The sequence below is a fragment of the Canis lupus genome (genome assembly GCF_048164855.1).
Source record: "Canis lupus baileyi chromosome 5 unlocalized genomic scaffold, mCanLup2.hap1 SUPER_5_unloc_2, whole genome shotgun sequence".
Taxonomy (NCBI): Eukaryota; Metazoa; Chordata; class Mammalia; order Carnivora; family Canidae; genus Canis; species Canis lupus.
In genome coordinates this window covers 379,430-399,405 of record NW_027326409.1, presented here as the reverse complement: position 1 = coordinate 399,405, position 19,976 = coordinate 379,430, and the positions used below count along the sequence as shown (strand labels likewise).

General features: G+C 41.0%; 1 protein-coding gene across 7 annotated transcripts in view; it reads right to left on the bottom strand.

The window, feature by feature from the left end:
• The window catches only part of LOC140629402 (ankyrin repeat domain-containing protein 26-like), a 147,091-nt gene that overhangs the window by 106,168 nt on the left and 20,947 nt on the right, over window positions 1-19,976 (bottom strand). For all 7 annotated transcript variants that reach the window (XM_072818852.1, XM_072818850.1, XM_072818849.1 and 4 more), the window contains exons 7-9: window positions 19,281-19,384; window positions 6,056-6,170; window positions 5,725-5,898 (exon numbers count right to left, since the gene is read on the bottom strand). In XM_072818852.1, the coding sequence (XP_072674953.1) occupies window positions 5,725-5,898; window positions 6,056-6,170; window positions 19,281-19,384 (393 nt within the window). The remainder of the gene's footprint in view (window positions 1-5,724; window positions 5,899-6,055; window positions 6,171-19,280; window positions 19,385-19,976) is intronic.

Sequence of the window (19,976 nt, the reverse complement as noted above, 5' to 3'; positions counted from 1 at the left end):
CCAAGACTGTGCATGTACAAGCTGTCTCTCTAAAATACGTAAATAAAGCTTAGTAGAAATCAAAAATAGAAAAAGAATAAATAAATAAATAAAAGAAATAAGCTTCAACTGAACATTGAATGCTTAATACTAAGTAGTTCGTGGTTGGGAAACCTGAGTGGCTTAGAGGTTGAGCTCCTGCCCTCAGCCCAGGGTGTGTTCCTGGAGTCCCAGGTTCAAGTCCCACATCTGGCTCCCGGCATGGAGCTTGCTTCTCTCTCTGCCTGTGTCTCTGCCTCTCTCTCAGTGTCTTTCATGAATAAATCAATAAAATATTTTTTAAAAAAATAAATAGTCCTTGGTCAAGGAGGGCACAAATGATGAGATGAGCGCTGGGTGTTATACTTTATTGTGGCAAACTGAATTAAAATAAAATTATAAATAAATAAATAAATAAATAAATAAATAAATAAATAAATATCCTTGGACTTACTCCTATTATACAATGATAAAGCTTTATCTTAACTGTTAGAAAGCTCAGTATGAGATTTTTCTCATTTTTATCTTTTTGATTAAATTCAATTAAATAACATATAGTGTATTATTAGTTTCAGAGGTAAAAGGTTGTGATTCAGCAGTCTTATGTAACACCCAGTGCTCATTCCATCATGTGCCCTCTGTAATGTCCATCACCCAGTTACCCCAAACACCCATACCAACCACTCCAAGGACACTCAGGTTGGTTCTTATGATTAAGAGTCTCTTATGGTGTGTCTCCCTCACTCTGTCTTGTTTTACTTTTTCTTCTCTTCCCCTCTGATACTCTGTTTTGTTTCTAACATCTACATAATGAATATGACCATATGATAACTGTATTCCTCTGACTGACATAGGATATTATGCTACGTGAAATAAGTATGAGATTTGGTCTCAATTATATTAATTCTGGGACCCGTAAGGCATATCCACTTCTAAAAATCCTCTTAGTATTCCAGTTTCTACTGTGATTACTATTTATAATTATTTTGTATTTTAGGCAAAGTGTAAATCAGAAATAAAAATATAACAGCTTATCAATAAAAATAGGAATACTGGAGGAGCACTGTGTTTTTATAGATTGGTAAAATGAATTTAAATGAAAAATCTTAATAACAAAAAAATTCTAATACTGGCTTACATAGATTATTTTTAGCACAATCAATAATACTAAATAATTTAATATTCTCTGCAATATGCATAATATATCCAAATAAAATGGATTAACCTCATAGGACTGCAGATATTCCAAAAGGAACACGAATACAGTACATTTAAAGAAAAAATGGTTTTCAAAAAAAAAAAACAACTTTTAAATTTTAACTTGGAAAATTCATCCTGAGGTACCGGGTGACTCAGTGGTTTAGCATGGTGACCCGGGATCCTGGGATCGAGCCCACATCAGGGTCCCCATAGAGAACCTGCTTCCCCCTGTGCCTAGCTCTCTGCCTCTCTCTGTGTGTCTCTTATCAATTACTGAATAAAGTAATGAAAAAAATAAGGAGACAAAGAAACAGAAAATTCAATCCCAATCCTAAGAAATTAACATAAAATACAAAATATATATTATAAATTAATATGGAGTGTCTTGAAATCTTGAAATCTTTGTCAACATATACCATAAAACAGTAATTGTAAACTCAATGGTTATGGAGGCAAAGCAGGTGACACGAGTCAGTGAAGAACCTAGGCGGGGACACGAGCAAACTGGAGACACACGCCTCCTATAAAGGGACAGCCTCTGCACAGCATACCAAACAGCAGCATGGGCTCAAGGTACCAGAAGTGATCTGTAAGAAAAGCTCAAAATCCAGAGTTCTACATGCGTGCCATAATTTTAAATGTTAGCTCAACTGACAGTGGAAACTAAATACATCCGGGGGCCACATTTAGTCTATAGCCTACTTGTGTTTTTCTATTTGCTGTGACTGTTTCCAATGGCCGTGCATAAAACAAATACTTGGACATCAAACCTTTCCTAAAGCATCAGGATCACGTTTTACCAACAAATTAGGCCCCACCTTCTAAGGAAAATTGCTGTGAAGACTCATTAACACCTACTGTCAGAATTTTCCAATGCTTGTTTCAACTACAATCTATTTGTATTTACTTCCCTCACATTGCTAACCGAACAGACAGGAGTTCAGAGGAATGCTGAAGCAAAGTTATTAAAACAATTACCATCTGTATTGTCACTAACTACATGCTGAATGTTTAACACAGTAGTGATTATGCACTATGCCAGGGCCCTATGAATTTGAAAGACATCCTAAGATAGTCTATCGCACAGCTTCAACTAAAAAAGAAGGTTCACGGATTTCTACTGCTGCAATTGGGAAAACCCTGCTTGTAATAATCAGAATGGTAGCAAAACACGTAAAATCTTTAAAGGGTCAGACTCTACTTATTAAAAGACTACTCATAAAGACTTCCCATCTGGGTGCCGGTGAATGACTGATAGCTGGAAGAAAAGGTAATTATTTTTCAAGCCAACAGAGATGACCAATAATTTTCATCTGTAATTCTCAAAGAGATACAGAGAGATGAAAGGCTAATGTTGGAGAGAGTGGAAGGAAGTAGCCAGTATCCAACTTCAGTTAAATCTTCCAGAGATTTAATATTTTTACATCTCTAAATTTGTATATGTATACCTACCCATTCAGTAGTTCTTAGCCAAGAGTTGTATCAGAATCTCAAAACCCTATTTCCAAATTTCTGCGTACACACGTTATTGGATTCACTCCGTCGAAATCTTCACGGGACAGTTTAGGCTTGTAAATTCTTTTAAAGTTCCCTAGTTGACTGTGATTCACCAGCACAAGTCTAGCTGAGAACTAGTACAGTACACAACCATGCCAGTCTCCTCTTTCACCTATGTGGCCAATTCTCCCTATCACTTGAGGATTCAGCCAAAAACAGAAATGAGTCACTTATCAAACCTGCATTCAATTTCCATGGCTAGAGGTAGAACAAGGACTAGTAAACTCAAAATGCAACTTGATTCCATTATTTACACACTCCTTACGTCCTTCCCATCAAGACATTCTAGATTTGCAAGAAGAGTTTAAACTCGTATCTAAGTGGCTATAGCTGCAAAATACTATACTGTGTTCTTTCCTCTTCTTGTCCACTTTTTTTTTAAGATTTTTATTGATTTATTCATGAGAGATGAGAGAGAGAGAGAGAGAGACAGGCAGAGACACAGGCAGAGGGAGAAGCAGGCTCCTCCATTCAAGGAGTGCCATGTGGGACTCGATTCGGGAGACCATGGGATCATGCCCTGAGCCGAAGGCATATGCTCAATCACTGAGTCACACAGGCGTCCCTTTTCGTGCCCATTCAACCACCAGTTTACTGCCAATCTGATGTCCTTAGAGTCCTCCTAGAATTGATCTCTATATAAATTTACAACACACTCACTGGTTCGTAAGTAAGAATTACTATCCCTGAAAATTGAAGACTCCTTACCTAAACATAAACACTGAAGAAAAACAAACACAATCCAAAAACCTTGTCTTGATATTTCCCCTCACTTGCCAAATGTCTAAATCACTCTGCATGTTCCTGACTGCTTTCTCCTTTGCCCCTCTTTTGTCCCTCTTAAGTCAAGGCTGATAAAAGACAAACTCTGACCGTGTTAATCAATCACTTTTTGATCAAATAGGAACTTCTCAACAGCAGCAAGATTTGATATTGTAAAATACACTTGTTTTGTGTTTTAAGACAAAGCCTATTTCCAAGGCAAATTTTGCTTTCCTCTGTTGTTTGACACTAAATAAGAAAACAAACTGGGTGAGAAAACATTTTTGAAAATAAAGTTTCAGAACACATTCTGTGTTCTCAAAAATATTTGCCATAAATACATAAAAGAAACCTGTATTCTCTAATGCTTCTTTAGAGGTATCATTATTTAGGGGCAACTGAGTGGCTTAGTCCGTTGAGCATCTGACTCTTGGTCTTAACTCAGGTGATGATCAGAGTTATAAGATCCAGCGCTGCGCCAGGCTCAGCACAAAGTCTACTTCAGATTCTTACTCTCTTTCTTTTCCCTCTGCCCCCACAACATCCCCTGCTTGTAGATGCTCGCTCACTTCCTCAAAAATAAATAAAATCTCACGGCTGAGTAATACTCCATTGCGGACATATACCACAGATTACTCAACAATTAGAAACAAAAATACCCACCATCTGCTTCAACATGGATGCAACTGGAGGGTATTATGCTGAGTGAAGTAAGGCAATCGGAGAAGGACAAACATTATATGGTCTCATTCATATGGGGAATAGAAAAGAGTGAAAGGGAATAAAGGGGAAAGCAGAGAAAATGAGTGGGAAATATCAGTGAGGGGGACAGAACATGAGAGTCTCCTAACTCTGGGAACCAAACAAGGGATGGTGGAAAGGGAGGTGGGTGGGGGGTTGGGGTGACTGGGTGACGGGCACCAAGGGGGGGGCACTTGACGGGATGAGCACTGGGTGCTGTGCTCTTTGTTGGCAAACTGAACTCCAACTAAAAAAATTTTGAAAAAGAAAAAACTAAAAGATAAAATAAGTACATAAACCCCAGAGTGTGAGGTGAAAAAATAAATAAATAAAAAAGCTTAATTAAAAAAAGGAAGGCAGGAAGGAAGAAGTATTATGGTAAGCCTGGGGGGCTCAGTGGGTCAAGCATCTCTCTCTGGTTATGGTCACGATCCCACTCCTGACATCAAGCCCCGTGCATCAGGCTACCTGGCTCAGTGGGAAGGCCTTTTCTTTCCCTACCTCTGCCTTTCCTCCCTACTCTTGTTTGCTCTCTCTCATATAAATACAATCTTCAAAAATAAAAAGTGTTGTTATTTAAAGCAAAAGCTTAGACAGTTATTTCAAAATATTTTCATCCAGGAAATGTTTGAGCTTCCGAATATGAAAAATCGACCCTATCTATGGCACACAACAGTGTTTCTGTAAGGGCAGCGACTGAAGGTAATGCATGTCAAAGAAAACACAGGGAGACTGGCAAGTGTGGTCATCACCAGCTCCCCATGCACACCTACCACCCCACTGAGGAAATACATAGGCTGAGCAGGAGCTACTCTCCGGAATGGGAGGCCTCACCGTGGTACATGGCTGGCAGAGTGGCTACCAGCACAAGCAGACACCACCTGTAGGATGTCATGACCTGATCCCCCTGCTCTCATCTTCTGAACCTTAGGGCCTAGAGTGCCCAAGGCCTATTACAACCTGCTGCTTTCTCCTCCCATTTACATTCACCCAAGCTACTCCTCTGGGTCACGGTCTCCTACTCATCCCCAGAAGCATCCATTTCCTAAGCCCCTGCACACCTTTCGGCCTCCATCATCACCACACTCCCCTCTAGGCCTTCAATCCTTTGTGGGCTCTGAGGGCACCATCTACTCCCAGGCACAAAGGGGAAGATTTTCTTTCTGGGGTGGAAGGGTGGCTAGCAGACAGAATGTGGTCTTTCTATATGCATTACTTTTCTTTTTCACTCACTCTGCTTTGGTTTTGGAGTTGTTTCCATGATGACAGGACCTACTGTATAAAATTCAGTGTCGATGTCTTCATATATATATGTACCTATGTACATATATATGTACATATATATATAAACCTTTTGCAGCTATCTATAAATAAATAAATAAATAAATAAGTATATATATATATATAATGTCAAGTACGTTGTAAAAAAAAAAAGTTGACTTGTACCGTGTTTTTGGCCTCTATATTTGCGTTTTGTAAAAGCAGCTTCTCTGCTATTGAGACAATCCCTTCGTGGGCTGCATAATGGAGAGCTGTGTTGCCCTTGTTGTCTTTCACTTTAGGATCAGCACCGTGTTCCAGGAGAATAGTTACACATGCCTCTTCTTGGCATTGTATAGCCTGTGAGCATTACAACAAGAAACAGAATGTAAATTCTGGGAATTGAAAGGAAACATGCCACAAGTTTCACCAATGAGTTATGTTTAAATGCAACAAATGTTCATTCCAAGGACTTCAATCCAATCCACCTCAGGCAGACATAACTGTGACCACCCACCTTCACGAGAGCTGTCCTGTCTTCGCCATCACAGAGGTTAAGCTGGCAGTGCCGATCTACCAGGAGCTTCACCATATCTTCACGGCCAATGGCACAGGCCAAGTGGAGAGCAGTTCTGTGAGTGTGAAAGGACTTGTCAAGAAATTACAGTGTACCTTTTCAAAAATTGCAAATCAATTCATAGAATTGTAAATGTTAAATACTACATTATTCTCATGACTCCAAAACAAAGAATTAGTTTACTTTAGAAGAAAGTACAATATTTTTTAGTGATTTTTCACCGCTCTATTAAAAGAGCAGCCTATCTGATTAGGAAGAGCATGACCTCAAGAGGCAGCTCAACCTGGGTTTGATTCCCACTTTAACTCTGTCGCTTCACAGTGACCACTTAGCCTTATCGCAATTTCCTTATCCACAAAATGGGCATAAAAATAGTTATCTCAGGTCACCTGTCTGGCTCACTCTGAAGAGCATGTCACTCGATCTCGGGAGCCAGGGGTTCGAGACCCCTGTTGGTTATAGAGGTCACAAAACAATAGTAATAATAAATAAAATAAAAGGTACTTATCTCATAGGACCTCTTGTCGTGATCCTTAAATGAGGATCCATGCAAAGTGTTTAGATACTAGTTCCTACCACAAATATTATTAAAGCTATTACTACAACTTACGAAGACTCACTACAATTAGGTAAAATGATCCAATTATGCCTACTTTGCAGCTACGTTTAAGGATGAGCAAGAATACTCTATTTCAATGATTCCAAGATGCTCATTTTGTCACCTTTTAATATCTCTGACATCGGAATCCAATTTCTAATTCAAAATGTCTTAAAACTATAACTGGCATGATTTCTAAAAATTTCTTCTTGGTACATAAATAGTGGGGCATCATACAATCTACAGTGTGCCTGAAGTGAAAGAATGACATATACAACAGGTCTGTTGCACTTCTAGTCCTATGCTTGGAATTACATTGTTCAAGAACTAAAATAATTTTCAGTAGGTGAAAGCACATGACGGGTAAAAGAGACCACAATAGCAAAAGAATATTTTTAAGTAATTCTTAGTTTGCTTTTCAAGGAAGTTTGAGCCAAAGGAAACTCAGATTTCAAAGAAACAGGCACAGCTCATTTTATCTTTTTTGGAGGGGGGTATGTGGGGAAGCTCATTTTATTAAGCATTTCAATTAATAGAAAAATGTTTAGAATCATAGAAATCAAGTATTTCCAAGTACCAATATTAGTATTTAGTATTATTGCAATGTCAAAAGGGCAGGTAAAGGTAATCTTTTACAATTTCTGATCTTCAGAAATGTTTTCCTTTGACAGGAAGTTCCAAGGAAAAGCTTCAGGTGAGATTAAGTCCTAATACTTCCATTTAAAATTTCTCACCTTAGGGGCACCCGGGTGGCTCAGTTGATTGAGTGTCCAACTTTTGGTTTTGGCTCAGGATGATCTCAAGGTCGTAAGACGGAACCCCACATTAGGCTCCATGCTCAGGGTGGAGTTTGCTTGGGTTCCTCTCTCTCCCCCTGTCCCTCCCCTTTCCCATGACCCTCTCTCTCCCTTTAAAATAAATACGTCTTTTAACTTTTACAAAATAAAATAAAATCTCTCATCTTAGGAGTGCCTGGCTGGCTCAGTCAGTAGACCATGTGTCCTAAAACGTCAAGCCCCACGTTGGGTGGAGAGATTACACTTAACAATGAAAGCTTTAAAACCGGGATCCCTGGATGGCACAGCAGTTGGGCGCCTGCCTCTGGCCCAGGGCGCGATCCCGGAGACCCGGGATCGAGTCCCACATCGGGCTCCCGGTGCATGGAGCCTGCTTCTCCCTCTGCCTGTGTCTCTGCCTCTCTCTCTCTCTCTGTGACTATCATAAATAAATAAATAACTAAAAAGAAAAGAAAGCTTTGAAACCTAAATACATAAAATTTCTCATCTCGTTCATACTGGGCAACATGAAATCTTTTTAAGATTGAAAAGATCCTGAGTAGACTATGTCTGCTACGTAACCGGTGTTCAGGTTCTGTTTGAGAAATAAATGGACTGAAGAATAAATACATTTGGAGAGTTCAATAGTTTTTAAAGATTTATCTATTTCTTTGAGAAAGAGAGAATACATGAGTGCGGTGAAGGGCAGAGGGAGAGGGAAACAATCTCAAGCAGCCTCCCCATTGAACATTGAGCCTGACGGGGGGCTCAACCCCACAATCCTAAGAGCATGACCAGAGCCAATATCAAGAATCTGATGCTCAACAAACAGCCACCAAGGCACCAGTTATATTTGCTACTTTTTTTCAGAAGAGGGAAACAACAAAAGTTCTATAAGCTATCACGGTATCATTTGTATTTTTTATTTTCATGAGGATTTAACTAAAATAAAATTTTATTGTTATTTACTTATTGCTTGTTATAAAGCTGCACATAACAAAATCATATGTATATATTTAACGTATGCATAATAAAATCTACAATACAGATAAAAATATTCCCCTGAGTTCTGAAGAGGCTAAAGGTTGTCAGAAAATACCAATCCTCGCCCATCAATTTTTTTTTTTTAATAGAAAGAGGGGCACCTGGGTAACTCAGTCAGTTAGGCATCTGCCTTTGGCTCAAGTCATGAACCTCGGGGTCCTGGGATCGAGTCCTACATCATCAGGCTCCCTGCTCCACGGGGTTTCTGCTTGTCCCCCTGCCCCTCCCTGCTGCTCATGTGCCTGATTTCTCCCTCTCAAATGAATCAATGAAACCTCTTAAAAGTAAATAAATAGAAATTCTTTTTGCCTACACAAGATTCATATTCTTGCTGTTCTCCTGGATTACTTCATTGATAATAAAACTTTGTTGGAATTTTTATATACCTTTTCCTGTAGAAATCAGACTTTTTTTTTTAAGAAACAAGAAAAATTCACTTACAATCCAAATGTTTCAAGATAACTAATTTTATATTTTTCACATCTTTTTGGCCAACACAAAACCATTGTCTGCTTATGTGTTTGTATCATCAAACCATTTTTCCCCTCATTTAATGATCCACTAAAGTACAGCTTTGCATGTTAATGTGTATCAATTATCTCTGCCACATTCAGTGGTCACATAGTAGTCCAGCCTATGGATACACTGCCACTTATTTATAAAGGCCATTAAATGAGTTCTTAATATACCGCTATTGTAAATAGTGCTGAGAAAAGCATATAGTATATTGTTTATCTTTAATTATTTACTAAAGATATTTTAAATTAATAAAATTCATGGGTAAAAGGAATACATATTTTTCAATTGGGACTTAACCACCGAACTATCTGAAAAGTCAAAAACAACTTTAACCAGGAGTATGAGTACCATCATTCCTTATCTTCACAAAGCCTGCAGATGGAAAATGGGATTTTACTCCTTTTTTATTTTAGATTTTTTTTTTTTTGACACAGAGAGAGCACCAGCAGAGGGGAGGGGCTGAAGGAGAAGCAGATTCCCCACTGAGCAGGGAGCCTCACCAGGGGCTGAATCCCAGGACCCAGAGATCATGACCCTGAGAGGAAGTCAGAAGCAGCCAACTGACTGGGCCACCCAGAGACCCCCTATTTCATTCCTTTAATACCTTCCCTGTAAAACATATTCTTTTGTATCTGATACACATATGTTGTAAATATTTTGCAAGGACATTCTCTTTTATTTTATTAATATTATTTTCTGATATACAGAGAGTTTTAATTTTTTATGTGGCTGAATCAACCTCCAGAACTCTTGCTTTTATTTTATTATTATTATTTTTTAAGATTTTCTTTATTTGTGAGAGACACAGGGGGAGAGAGGGAGGCAGAGCACAGGCAGAGGGAGAAGCAGGTTCCATGTAGGGAGCCCGACGTGGGACTCGATCCTAGGTCTCCAGAATCAGGCCCTGGGCTGAAGGCAGCGCTATACCGCTGAGCCACCTGGGCTGTCCGAACTCTTGCTTTTAAAGTCATTCTTAAGAATGGTCTTGGTCAACATAAAAAATGGGCATAGAAGCGTTCATGTTTTCTTCTCTTGTACTGTATTTTGCATATTTAACATTTTTAATCTGTATTCCATCTGGAACTTATTTTTATGAGATAAAATTCTAGCTAGTTTTCTCCAAATAGCAGATATGTCATCAACATTATGAATGATTCACCTTTTCCTACTAATATGAAATGTCACCAGCATCAAGTTACAAAGTCTTAACATATACTTAGGTGTTTGGCATTTTCTTATCTGTTCCATTCATTTATCTGTCTTTTCAGCTGTTAGTCAACGAAAAATTTGAAGAAATTTAAGGTACATTTTAATAACTGGAAGGTATTCTATAAAATTTTTTTTTTAAGTTTTCATTTTAGTTCCAGTTTGTTAACATACACCGTTGTATTAAGTTCAGGTGTACAGGGCAGCCCCAGTGGTGCAGCGGTTTAGCGCCGCCTGCAGCCCGGGGCGTGATCCTGGAGACCCTGGATCCAGTCCCATGTCAGGCTCTCTGTATGATGCCTGCTTCTCCCTCTCCCTCTGCCTGTGTCTCTGCCTCTCTCTCTCTGTCTCTATGAATAAATAAATAAAATCTTACAAAAAAAAAGTTCAGGTGTACAATATAGTGATTGCAAAATTTTTCTTAATTTTATCACAATGAAAAGAACAGAGACCGCACGTATAATAAGCTCAGAATTTCTAAAACCATAACGTTTCTATTGCGTCATGGAATACTGATAAACACGGGAAGAGTACACATTTTCAGAAAAATGAGACTTCCTATTCACAGTCAGAACCATCTACCCATTTCCAAATCTCCTTCCAAGGTCCCTCAGTAAATAATATAGGTACAAACTGTACACAGATAGAAGTCAGATACTGCCCTGTATCCAAAGTAATTCTGGGAATTACTTCTCTCAGCATGCACTCTTTAATAACATTGGTATAGGATGTCCATTAAAAACAAACTACTACATATACGTAATTTCATTTCTTTTTTTAAGATTTTAGTTATTCTGAGACACAGACAGAGAGGCAGAGACATAGGCAGAGGGAGACACAGGCTCCGTGCCAGGAACCCGACTGGGGTTCCCAGGACCCAGGATCACAACCTGAAACAAAGGCAGATGCTCACCCACTCAGCCACCCAGGCGTCCCCTTAATTTCCTTTCTACTACTGTTGAAAATCCGTTAAATCACATCAAAACTGTCTGTAAAGCGCTCCCTACGGAGATACGAAGGGGTCCAAAGGCAGCTGAAGACGTTTTGTTGCTCAGTGGGCCGGAGTAGACCCCAGGTAAGGTTCCACGACCTAGGTACGTGCTGCGGGGCCACCAGAAGAAAGACGGCCAAGCGCCCTGGGTGGTCACCCAGGGCTCAGCTCTCCAGACTCAGGCCAGCAAGGTGAGTGCCTCTCCCCGACCTCCTTGCCTCCTCCCCGCCAGCTGCAAAGTCCCTATCACCTGTTCCTCTGGTCTCCCAGCAACAGAATCCCCTGCCACTTTTGCTTTGTGGATCTTTCTGAGACCTGTCTGGGATGTGGTACCCAGGGCCCAGGTTGGTGAGTTTGGTACCACTCAGATGCCGCGGGCTGGGCGGCCCTCCGCCGCCCGATCTTGAAGCCCAAGGGCAGCTCGCCCCTCTTACCCGTGAAGCTAAACATGGTCTTCATCGCAAAGCTTTCAGGCTTCAGACACAGGTTTTCGCCGCCTCTACAGCTCAACACTTAGTGCTGGAGATAAGCCAAGCCGGCCTCGCGGCAACGTCCCAGCAACTGAGCACCGGGGTCCAAAATCTCTCTCTGCAGAACAAATGTACCCCGGCAATGCAGCTAAACACAAATGCGCCTGCGCACCTCAGAAACTGGCGTCACTCGCCTGCTCACAAGGAGCCCATGGCCAAGAGTGCCCAAAGCGCATGTGCCAGGAGGCCCAAGCCTCTCAAATCTCCGCGGCCCCTTGAGCTGGGCTGGCTTCCCCTCAAACGTTGCCGGGATGGCTGAGCATTATGGGACATTTGCAAAAGACTCTGGGGTGTGGAAAAGCAGTCTTCCGGGCCCCTGAGTGGCTCAGTGGTTGAGCGTATGCTTTCAGCTCAAGTCCTGATCCTGGATTTTGGGATCAAGTCCCGCACAAGACTCCCCCGCAGGGACACTGCTTCTCCCTCTCCCTGAGTTTCTCATGAATAAATAAATGAAATCTCAAGGAAAAAAAAAAACGTAGTATTTACATACGACTAGGGCTAGAGTGCATGAAAGCACGTTCCCCCAGAATACTTCCCTAACGAATGCTCTCCCTCAGTTTATTCCTCTTCCACATCCCTCGGGACCCCTGTCAGTCTCCATGGAATGCAGCGGATGCAGCCAACAGAAAACTGTTCTCATGGTCAGACTTGGCAATGTGTATCATCAAGTGCAAGCTCACAAGGGGAGAACAATTCACATTCCCTAGATGAAATGAAAACCCGTTTCTGCATGCCTCCTAATCCTCCCATTTGGCCCAGCCTTACGTTTACATTTTCTTTATTTTTAGTTTTTGCTGCTATTCCCCAATTGAACCTTTAATCAATCCAAGATTTAGTTTGCAGTGTGGTGCAACATTTAAGTTTTGTTTTTTTGTTTTGTTTTTTTGTTTTTTTTTCTGAGAGAGAGAGAGGTACAGAGGGTGAGGGAGAGAGACGGAGGAACAGGAGCTAAAATCAACAAACACGAAAAATAAAAATAAACAGAGGCTTAACCAACTGAGCCACACAGGCTCCCGCGCCCCAACATTTAAGAACTCTTTAAAAAAATAGCTATTTGCTTCTAAATAACCCATCTTTTCTCACCTAGCTTAAAATGCCACTTTATCATAAATTCTGTTATGGTTTTCTTTTTCTGGGTTTTACACTGGATTCAATTGACCAGTTGCCTTGTATCAATCAGTACTCTAGTATTTTAACTGCTTTATACATATGCTTTAGTATCCAATGCAGGTCCATAGTTCCCCTTCTTAATCTTCTCCTTCAGTATTCTCTTGGCGATATTTACCTCTATGCTACTGGAGATATATTTTTAATCACTATGCCAAATTTAAAGAATTCATGGAGAGAATTTGTAATTAGGTTAAGAGAATTAATGTTAACAGAATCAATCTCCCTGAATCAGTGTATTTAGATGTATGTTATGTCTTTGTGCCTAAGTCTTATTTGACATCCCTCCTTAGCTTCCAGGAGGTTTTTTTTTTCCCTTATGTAAATCCTGCATACACTTCGTGATGTATTTATATCCTGGCTTTTTCTTTTTTCTAATGAAGTGATATATTTTCTGATTATAACTTCTAAGTGGTCACTCTTTTGATATCTGTATATTTATTTGGTAATGAGAATAAAGCACATTTTAAACTACATGCTTGTTAACAAAAGTTGGCAGTTTCTCGTAGATACTCAGGGAAGGCACGAATTGGATGGGAAAGATTTCACCAGAAAGATATACATCGAAGAATGGTATGATGTGGTTGAAAAAAAAATCAAGTAAAATACAAACAGGATAGGCTGTTCATATTTATGTGTATGTGATACACACACACACACACACACACACACACAGAGGCTGTATACGAATGTCTACAGAAACTCCTTTGAATGTGGTGGTAATTGATCCATTAATTAATTACAACTGGACTACAGGCGATATTCTGGGTGAGGCAGATAGAAAAAAGCAGGAGCAAACCCATGACAACAGCTAATACAAAACTAGCTACCCCTAAACTCACCAGATTCCTATTACATTTGTTAATGATTTTAAGGATTAACCAAAGTAGGAGCTGCCCCTGACTGGCTTAGTTGATAGAATATGCAACTCTTGGTCTTGGGGTTGGGAGTTTAAGCCTCCTGTTGGGACTATAGCCTGCTTAGAAAAGGGAGGGGGTGGGGGCTTAGTCAGGCATCTGCCTTCAGCTCAGATCAGGATCTGAGGGTCCTGGGATCAAGCCCCGTATCAGGCTACCTGGTCTGTGGGGAAACTGCCTCTCCCTCTCCCTTTGTTGCTCCTTATCCTTGTTTTTTCTCTCTCTGTCAAATAGATCTCTCTCTCTCTCTCTCTCTGTCAAATAGATCAGTAAAATCTTTTAAAAAAAAAAAGAAAGAAAGAAATTGACCAACAAAACCTAACAGAAGCCACTGTTGGCACAAGATGCACCAGCAAAATTGGGAAGTTTGGTGTCTGTTTTTACAGCAAGACAAACGCATAGATAGAAGTGTAGGCACTTATTTCAGAGGCCATTTAATGCCATTTTGTGCATGTAGGTCGCATGATTTGACAAGAAGTAGTTTGGAATGAGCAACCTAGAAACTAAGGGGGTCTGCATCTTCAGAAACTGCTGCTGGAATGAGCTACAGAACTCTGGAGACCACTAGGGTCCCTTCTGAGAGGGTGGCTAGTTCCAGGGCAGATCATGTTCATTGGTGGAGGAGCAATGAACAAAAACAAAGGAACAACAACAAGAAACCATTTCTTGGCCCTATTCAGCTTAGCTAGACCAAATGGTATTGGTGCGTGTGAATGATTGCAACTATGAGCATCAAGCATTTGTCTCTTACAGGTGCCAGCTAGAAAATTATCTTTTGTCCCCTTAGAATTCCCCAGGGTGACTTATGAGACCAGTAGAGGCTCTGTGTAGTGACAATTGACTAGAAGACTGACATTTCCTAACGCAACCTCCGATGAGAGGCAACGGCATTACTAGGCTATAAGGAGACAGGAACTCCACACCAGGACTCCAGGTAAGTTGAACAATTTGGTTGACTGTAGTGTTTTTGTATAGATCAGAGATACTCAAAGAGTATATGGTAGTCCAACTCTGAGCTTCTTTGTTCCTTGGTCGAATGCTAGGTGGATCCCCAAAGACTTTCTCACAATCACCTGAAACCTAAGATTTCCAATTCCCAGACTTCTGTGGAAAACCATTTCGGATCTAGAACAGACATCCTCTAGAAAGTTCCTGATTAGAACTCCCATCCCCATGAGTCTCATGTATGTCCTGGTTCAACTTTGCTGCATACTCATTTGGTAGTTATACCAATGAAAATAACAAAGTGTTAGAGTAATGTATCTTTTATGATGAAAAGCAACTGAGATATGAATGCTTTACCAAATCCCTTAGCTCAGGTTTTCCAATTCTACTTCAGGGCTGTCATGTCTCCTCCTTTTAAGAGTTGCCAAGAAATTCACCACACACTTTCCATAGGGGCACCTGGCTGGCTCAGTCCATTAAAAGGCTTCGTTAAGGGAATCCCTGGGTGGCTCAGCGGTTTAGTACCTGCCTTTGGCACAGGGCGAGATCCTGGAGTCCCGGGATCGAGTCCCACGTCAGGCTCCCTGCATGGAGCCTGCTTCTCTCTCTGCCTGTGTCTCTGCCTCTCTCTCTCTCCTCTGTGTCTTTCATGAATAAATAAATAAGATCTTATAAAAATAAGGCTTCTTTAGCTCAGGTCAGGATTCAGGGGCCTTGGGGTTGCCCTGCCTCCAGCTCTCTGCTCAGCAGGGAGTCTACTTCTCCCCCTTCCTCTGTCTCCACCCCCATTTGTGTTCTCTCACACTCAAATAAATAAAAATCTTTTAAAAACAACCAACAGTTTTTCATAACTGTTTATTCATTCCTTTGGATATCTCTTCCCTTGCAGTCCACTCTATCTACCGAGGAAAACTGAATTTATGTCGTAATTAAACTATGATGAGAATTTGAGGGCTCCAGTGTGTTGAGGATGATCTGGGCCATAGTCTACTAAAAATCCCTGACCTGGGAGAACCACCTCAAAGGGACCACAAAATTAAATCAGAAACGTGTACTGAAAACCTGTATTCTGGCATTGTGGGAGTCAGTGAGGGAACAACAAACATGACATTGCGGTGTTCATGGAGTAGAGGCGAGTTTAATGCCACATTTAGGGTGAGCACAAAGGGCCTACGGAGTCATGTAAAAATAAGGGTAGTGACTCAGGGATGGATGCACAGGAAGAAGCAATATCAAAGCTAAAACTTAACGAGTAGGGGTTAGCCAGTGAGAGGGAGAGAAGCACATTCCAAAAAGAAGGGATAGTGTATCAGTGAGGATCCAAACAAGAGACAAACCACTTAGTAATTTCAACAGGGAACGTTTAATATAAAAAATGATGAACTATAACAGGAGATCAACTATAAAGATGAGAAAAGAAATCCAAATACCCTAAGGTGCAAGATTACCCAAGAAAGGTTACCCAAATGGGTAAATCCCAAGGCTGGGATTCAGGTCTCATTGAAGGAGATGTCGGAACTGCAGTCAGAGTTGCCCGGCCAAAGCTAGTCCGTGCTACAAAGCATGCAAACAGGAACTACCCTTCAGGAGTGCAGGGAGTCCTGTCTGATAAATGGATGTATAGGGAGGGTCAGGGAACAATGAGCCCACCGACAAGCAGAGCAGTGCAAGGCCTCCAGTGTATCATATGCACATGCAGAAGGATGCAACAAACCCCGTAGGGATACAGCAGAGTTAAGACTAAGGACTGGATGCAGAGAGTGAGTAGGGTGTCAACAGCATTTGCTAGGGGCATGGTATCCATTTTAGAAAGGTCACTGGCTGAGGCCGGACTGCATGCTCTGGAGTGCACAGCTGGGAAGAGTACTTCTGATGCTGGTGAAGCGGGGTTAGCAAGGGAGGAAGAGAAAGGAAGGAGATAGGAAGAAGAGAAGAAGAAGGAAAGGAGGAGGAGAAGGAGACGGAGAACACAAAGACGATGAAGATGAAGATGAAAGAAGACGAAGAAGAAGAAGAAGGGAAGCAAACCGGAACATGGGCCAGGGCCAGCGCTCAATCTCCAGGCTAACAGGAACAACCCTCTGGGACACAAATGAGTTGAGGTTGGTAATTGGATGCGCAGAGGAAGTCAGACATACAGGACTCAAACTTCTCTGCCATCCATCGTGCTTCAATCACACCTTCTTTAGCAACTTTGGACCCCCCCTCCCAAGTTACCTCTTCTGTGGTACTGTCTTCAGACTTCTCTGTCCCACCTTCTCATTACTATCTCATCATCATTTAGTAATTCTTTATATTTACTTCCACTGTTTAAAATACTATGTCATATCTGTCTTCCGATTGGACCCAGACTAATATAGAGGCCAGGGAGTTGCACTCTTTGGATTTGTCTTCTAGAGGATCTACCATAGAGAGCACAGTTGAACTGCAGCTCAAAATGTAGACAGCTGCTACATTTTCATATCCACCGTAGCACTCACACCAAGGCCTTGTGTCTCTGCTAGGCTGTGTCCAGCCAATGACTTAGCACAGAAGGAATACAAGTCATTTCTGTCTCCCGTAGGACCCCTCTACAGGCAAGCTTCTGATGGGGACTCAAGATCAGAAAACCCCGAGGGCCTGTGCTCTGATTCTCCAACAGGGGCTTGCCCTGAGATCCACGGTACAACTTTTCCCCACCACTGACACCATGAATAGCATAGGGTCTACTGGATCCTGCGACCAAAGCAGTGAGGACTCCTAAGCACAGCCTGCACCTGCTGCACAATTCATCTGCTCTGAGACCACTGAAGTCTTGCATTCCTTAGTTTCACCAAGGTGTATGGATGAAACGAGTACTCAATGTAGGACAAGGTTTCCCAACCTTGTACCATGGACATGGTGGATTGTTGTGGAGGCCTCTCTTGGGTATGTTTACCAGCACTCCTGACATCGACCCACTAGATGCCAGCAACATCCTCAGTTGTGAGGATCGGAAATGTCTCCAGACGAATCTATTGTTAGCAGTGTCTATAGCTAATAATACTGCATTGTATACTTAAACTTTGCTAAGAGGGTAGAGCTTATGTTAAGTGTTCTTACCAATTAATTAATTAATTAATTAATTAATTAATGAGACCAGGAAGAGACTTTGGGAGGTGATGGGTAGGACTATGGCTTTAAGGCATTGATGATTTCACAGAGGTCTATACTTATCCACAAACTCACTGAATTCGATACATTAAGTATGTACAGCTTTTGACATGTCAAAAAACAGGTCTCCAGACACTGCCAAATGCTCCCTGAGGAGCAGAATTCTTCTCCCACCACCCCACCCCCAACGCATTGAGAATTAGTGGCGTAAAATATGCTACCTCCAGAACCCAAAGAGGTCTCCCAGTTTCTGTCTTTGTGAAAAGGTATTCAAAATGTGGCAATTTTTCTTTCACTCCTGCGAGAATATCCTGGCATGCCCACTGGATGCCTCAAAACTTCACGGATATGTCAATTCATGCCGTCTTACCAAGGGCCCAAAGCGTTATAGCCTCTTACTGATCCTCATGTCAAATTAGCATGGTGTCAATATGATAGGCCAATGAGATATTCTGGGGATGTTCAAATGGTCTAGCTCCATGAGTTAATAAAACGCTGAGGCAAATTAAATGAATGAACACTTTGCCTATACTCTATGAATATGAACTATTTCTGATTCACTAGCGGACTAGAAAAGAATGCATTTGCCAAATCAGTGGTGACACATACCATGTACCTGACGTCTTATCAATCTGTTCTGGAAGCAATAAGAGGCGCACAATAACTATGACTGGAATTACTCTTTGTTTAAGTTGACAGTAACTACAGATATTTGCCACAATCTATCCTGTCTCTGAATGGGCCAGACTAGTGAATCAAGCAGAAATGTGATAGAGCTCACCAGCCTTTCATCCTTTAGCACTATCCCACTGCACCTCTGCTAGGATGCAGGGTTGTTTTTGGTATACCCTACCAAATGAAGGCTTGGAGACAGTTTCAGAGGTTTCTGCTTGGACTCTCTAAATTTTTTTTTCTCAGTTATATTTCCTTATTCAGGAGAGACACAGAAAGAAAGGCAGAGACATAGGCAGAGGGAGAAGCAGGCTCCCTGCTGGGAGCCCTATGTGGGGCTCAATTCCCAGACTCTGGCATCAAGCTCTGAGCTAAAAAAGAAAAAACTCACAATTTCAACAAGAAACACTTTTAGCTACTGTAAAATCATACAGAAAAAAAAAAAACTATTGCAAATGACATCAATCTATATTACAAAGGATTCTGAATTATACTATACAATGTTCTTCACCATGTCCTGTCAGAGTAATTGTTTTCTACCTAACCGATCACATGCTGACATTTTTCACTATACTTATAAATACTCTTCTTATTAAGTTAAACTTTCCGCCTTGAGAAATTGTTACCACTCTCGACCAAATACTAAGATTCACAAAAAAAAACCTTACCTTTTAGCGTAGTCAACTGCATTTATATTTGCTTTTTCTACTAAAAATGCCACCATTTTCTCTTTTTTTTCATTTATAGCAAGTAAAAGCGGTGTGAGGCCATCCTGTAGGAGTGCAAACAAAATTTATAATTTACAAAATTACATATTTGGATAATGAATCGTAAAAATTCTGAACGATCCTGTAACTTAAACATGTAACATAGAAAGTAAATAAAATTAGCCCTTTCGTTCTCAGCCCTCCATGGTTTCACCAGCTGCTCCTTCTTTTTAAAATACTGCTTTCTCACGGAGCGTGGGTGGCTCAGTTGGTCAAGCATCTGCCTTCAGCTCATCAGCTCAGGTCATGATCCCAGGGTCTCAGGATGGAGTCCCACCTTGGGCTCCCTCTGCAGCAAAGAGTTAGCTTCTCCCTCTCCTTCTGCCCCTCCCCTCCACTCGTGCTCTCTCTCCTGCTTGCTCACTCTCTGTCTCTCTCAAAAACATAAAGTCTTTTTAAAAACTAAAATAAAAATAATAAAATAGACCTCCTCTTCCTCTTCAACAGATTACCTGCAGTCATTCCACAAACTCGCTTCAAACATTGCCTGGCTCCAAGAATCTTTGCTTCGCTCACAATATATATCATGGTATACCCTAGTTATTTTCTTCTGCACCATCTAAACCAAAAGATTCTAGAGGGGAGGGGTTATTTTTT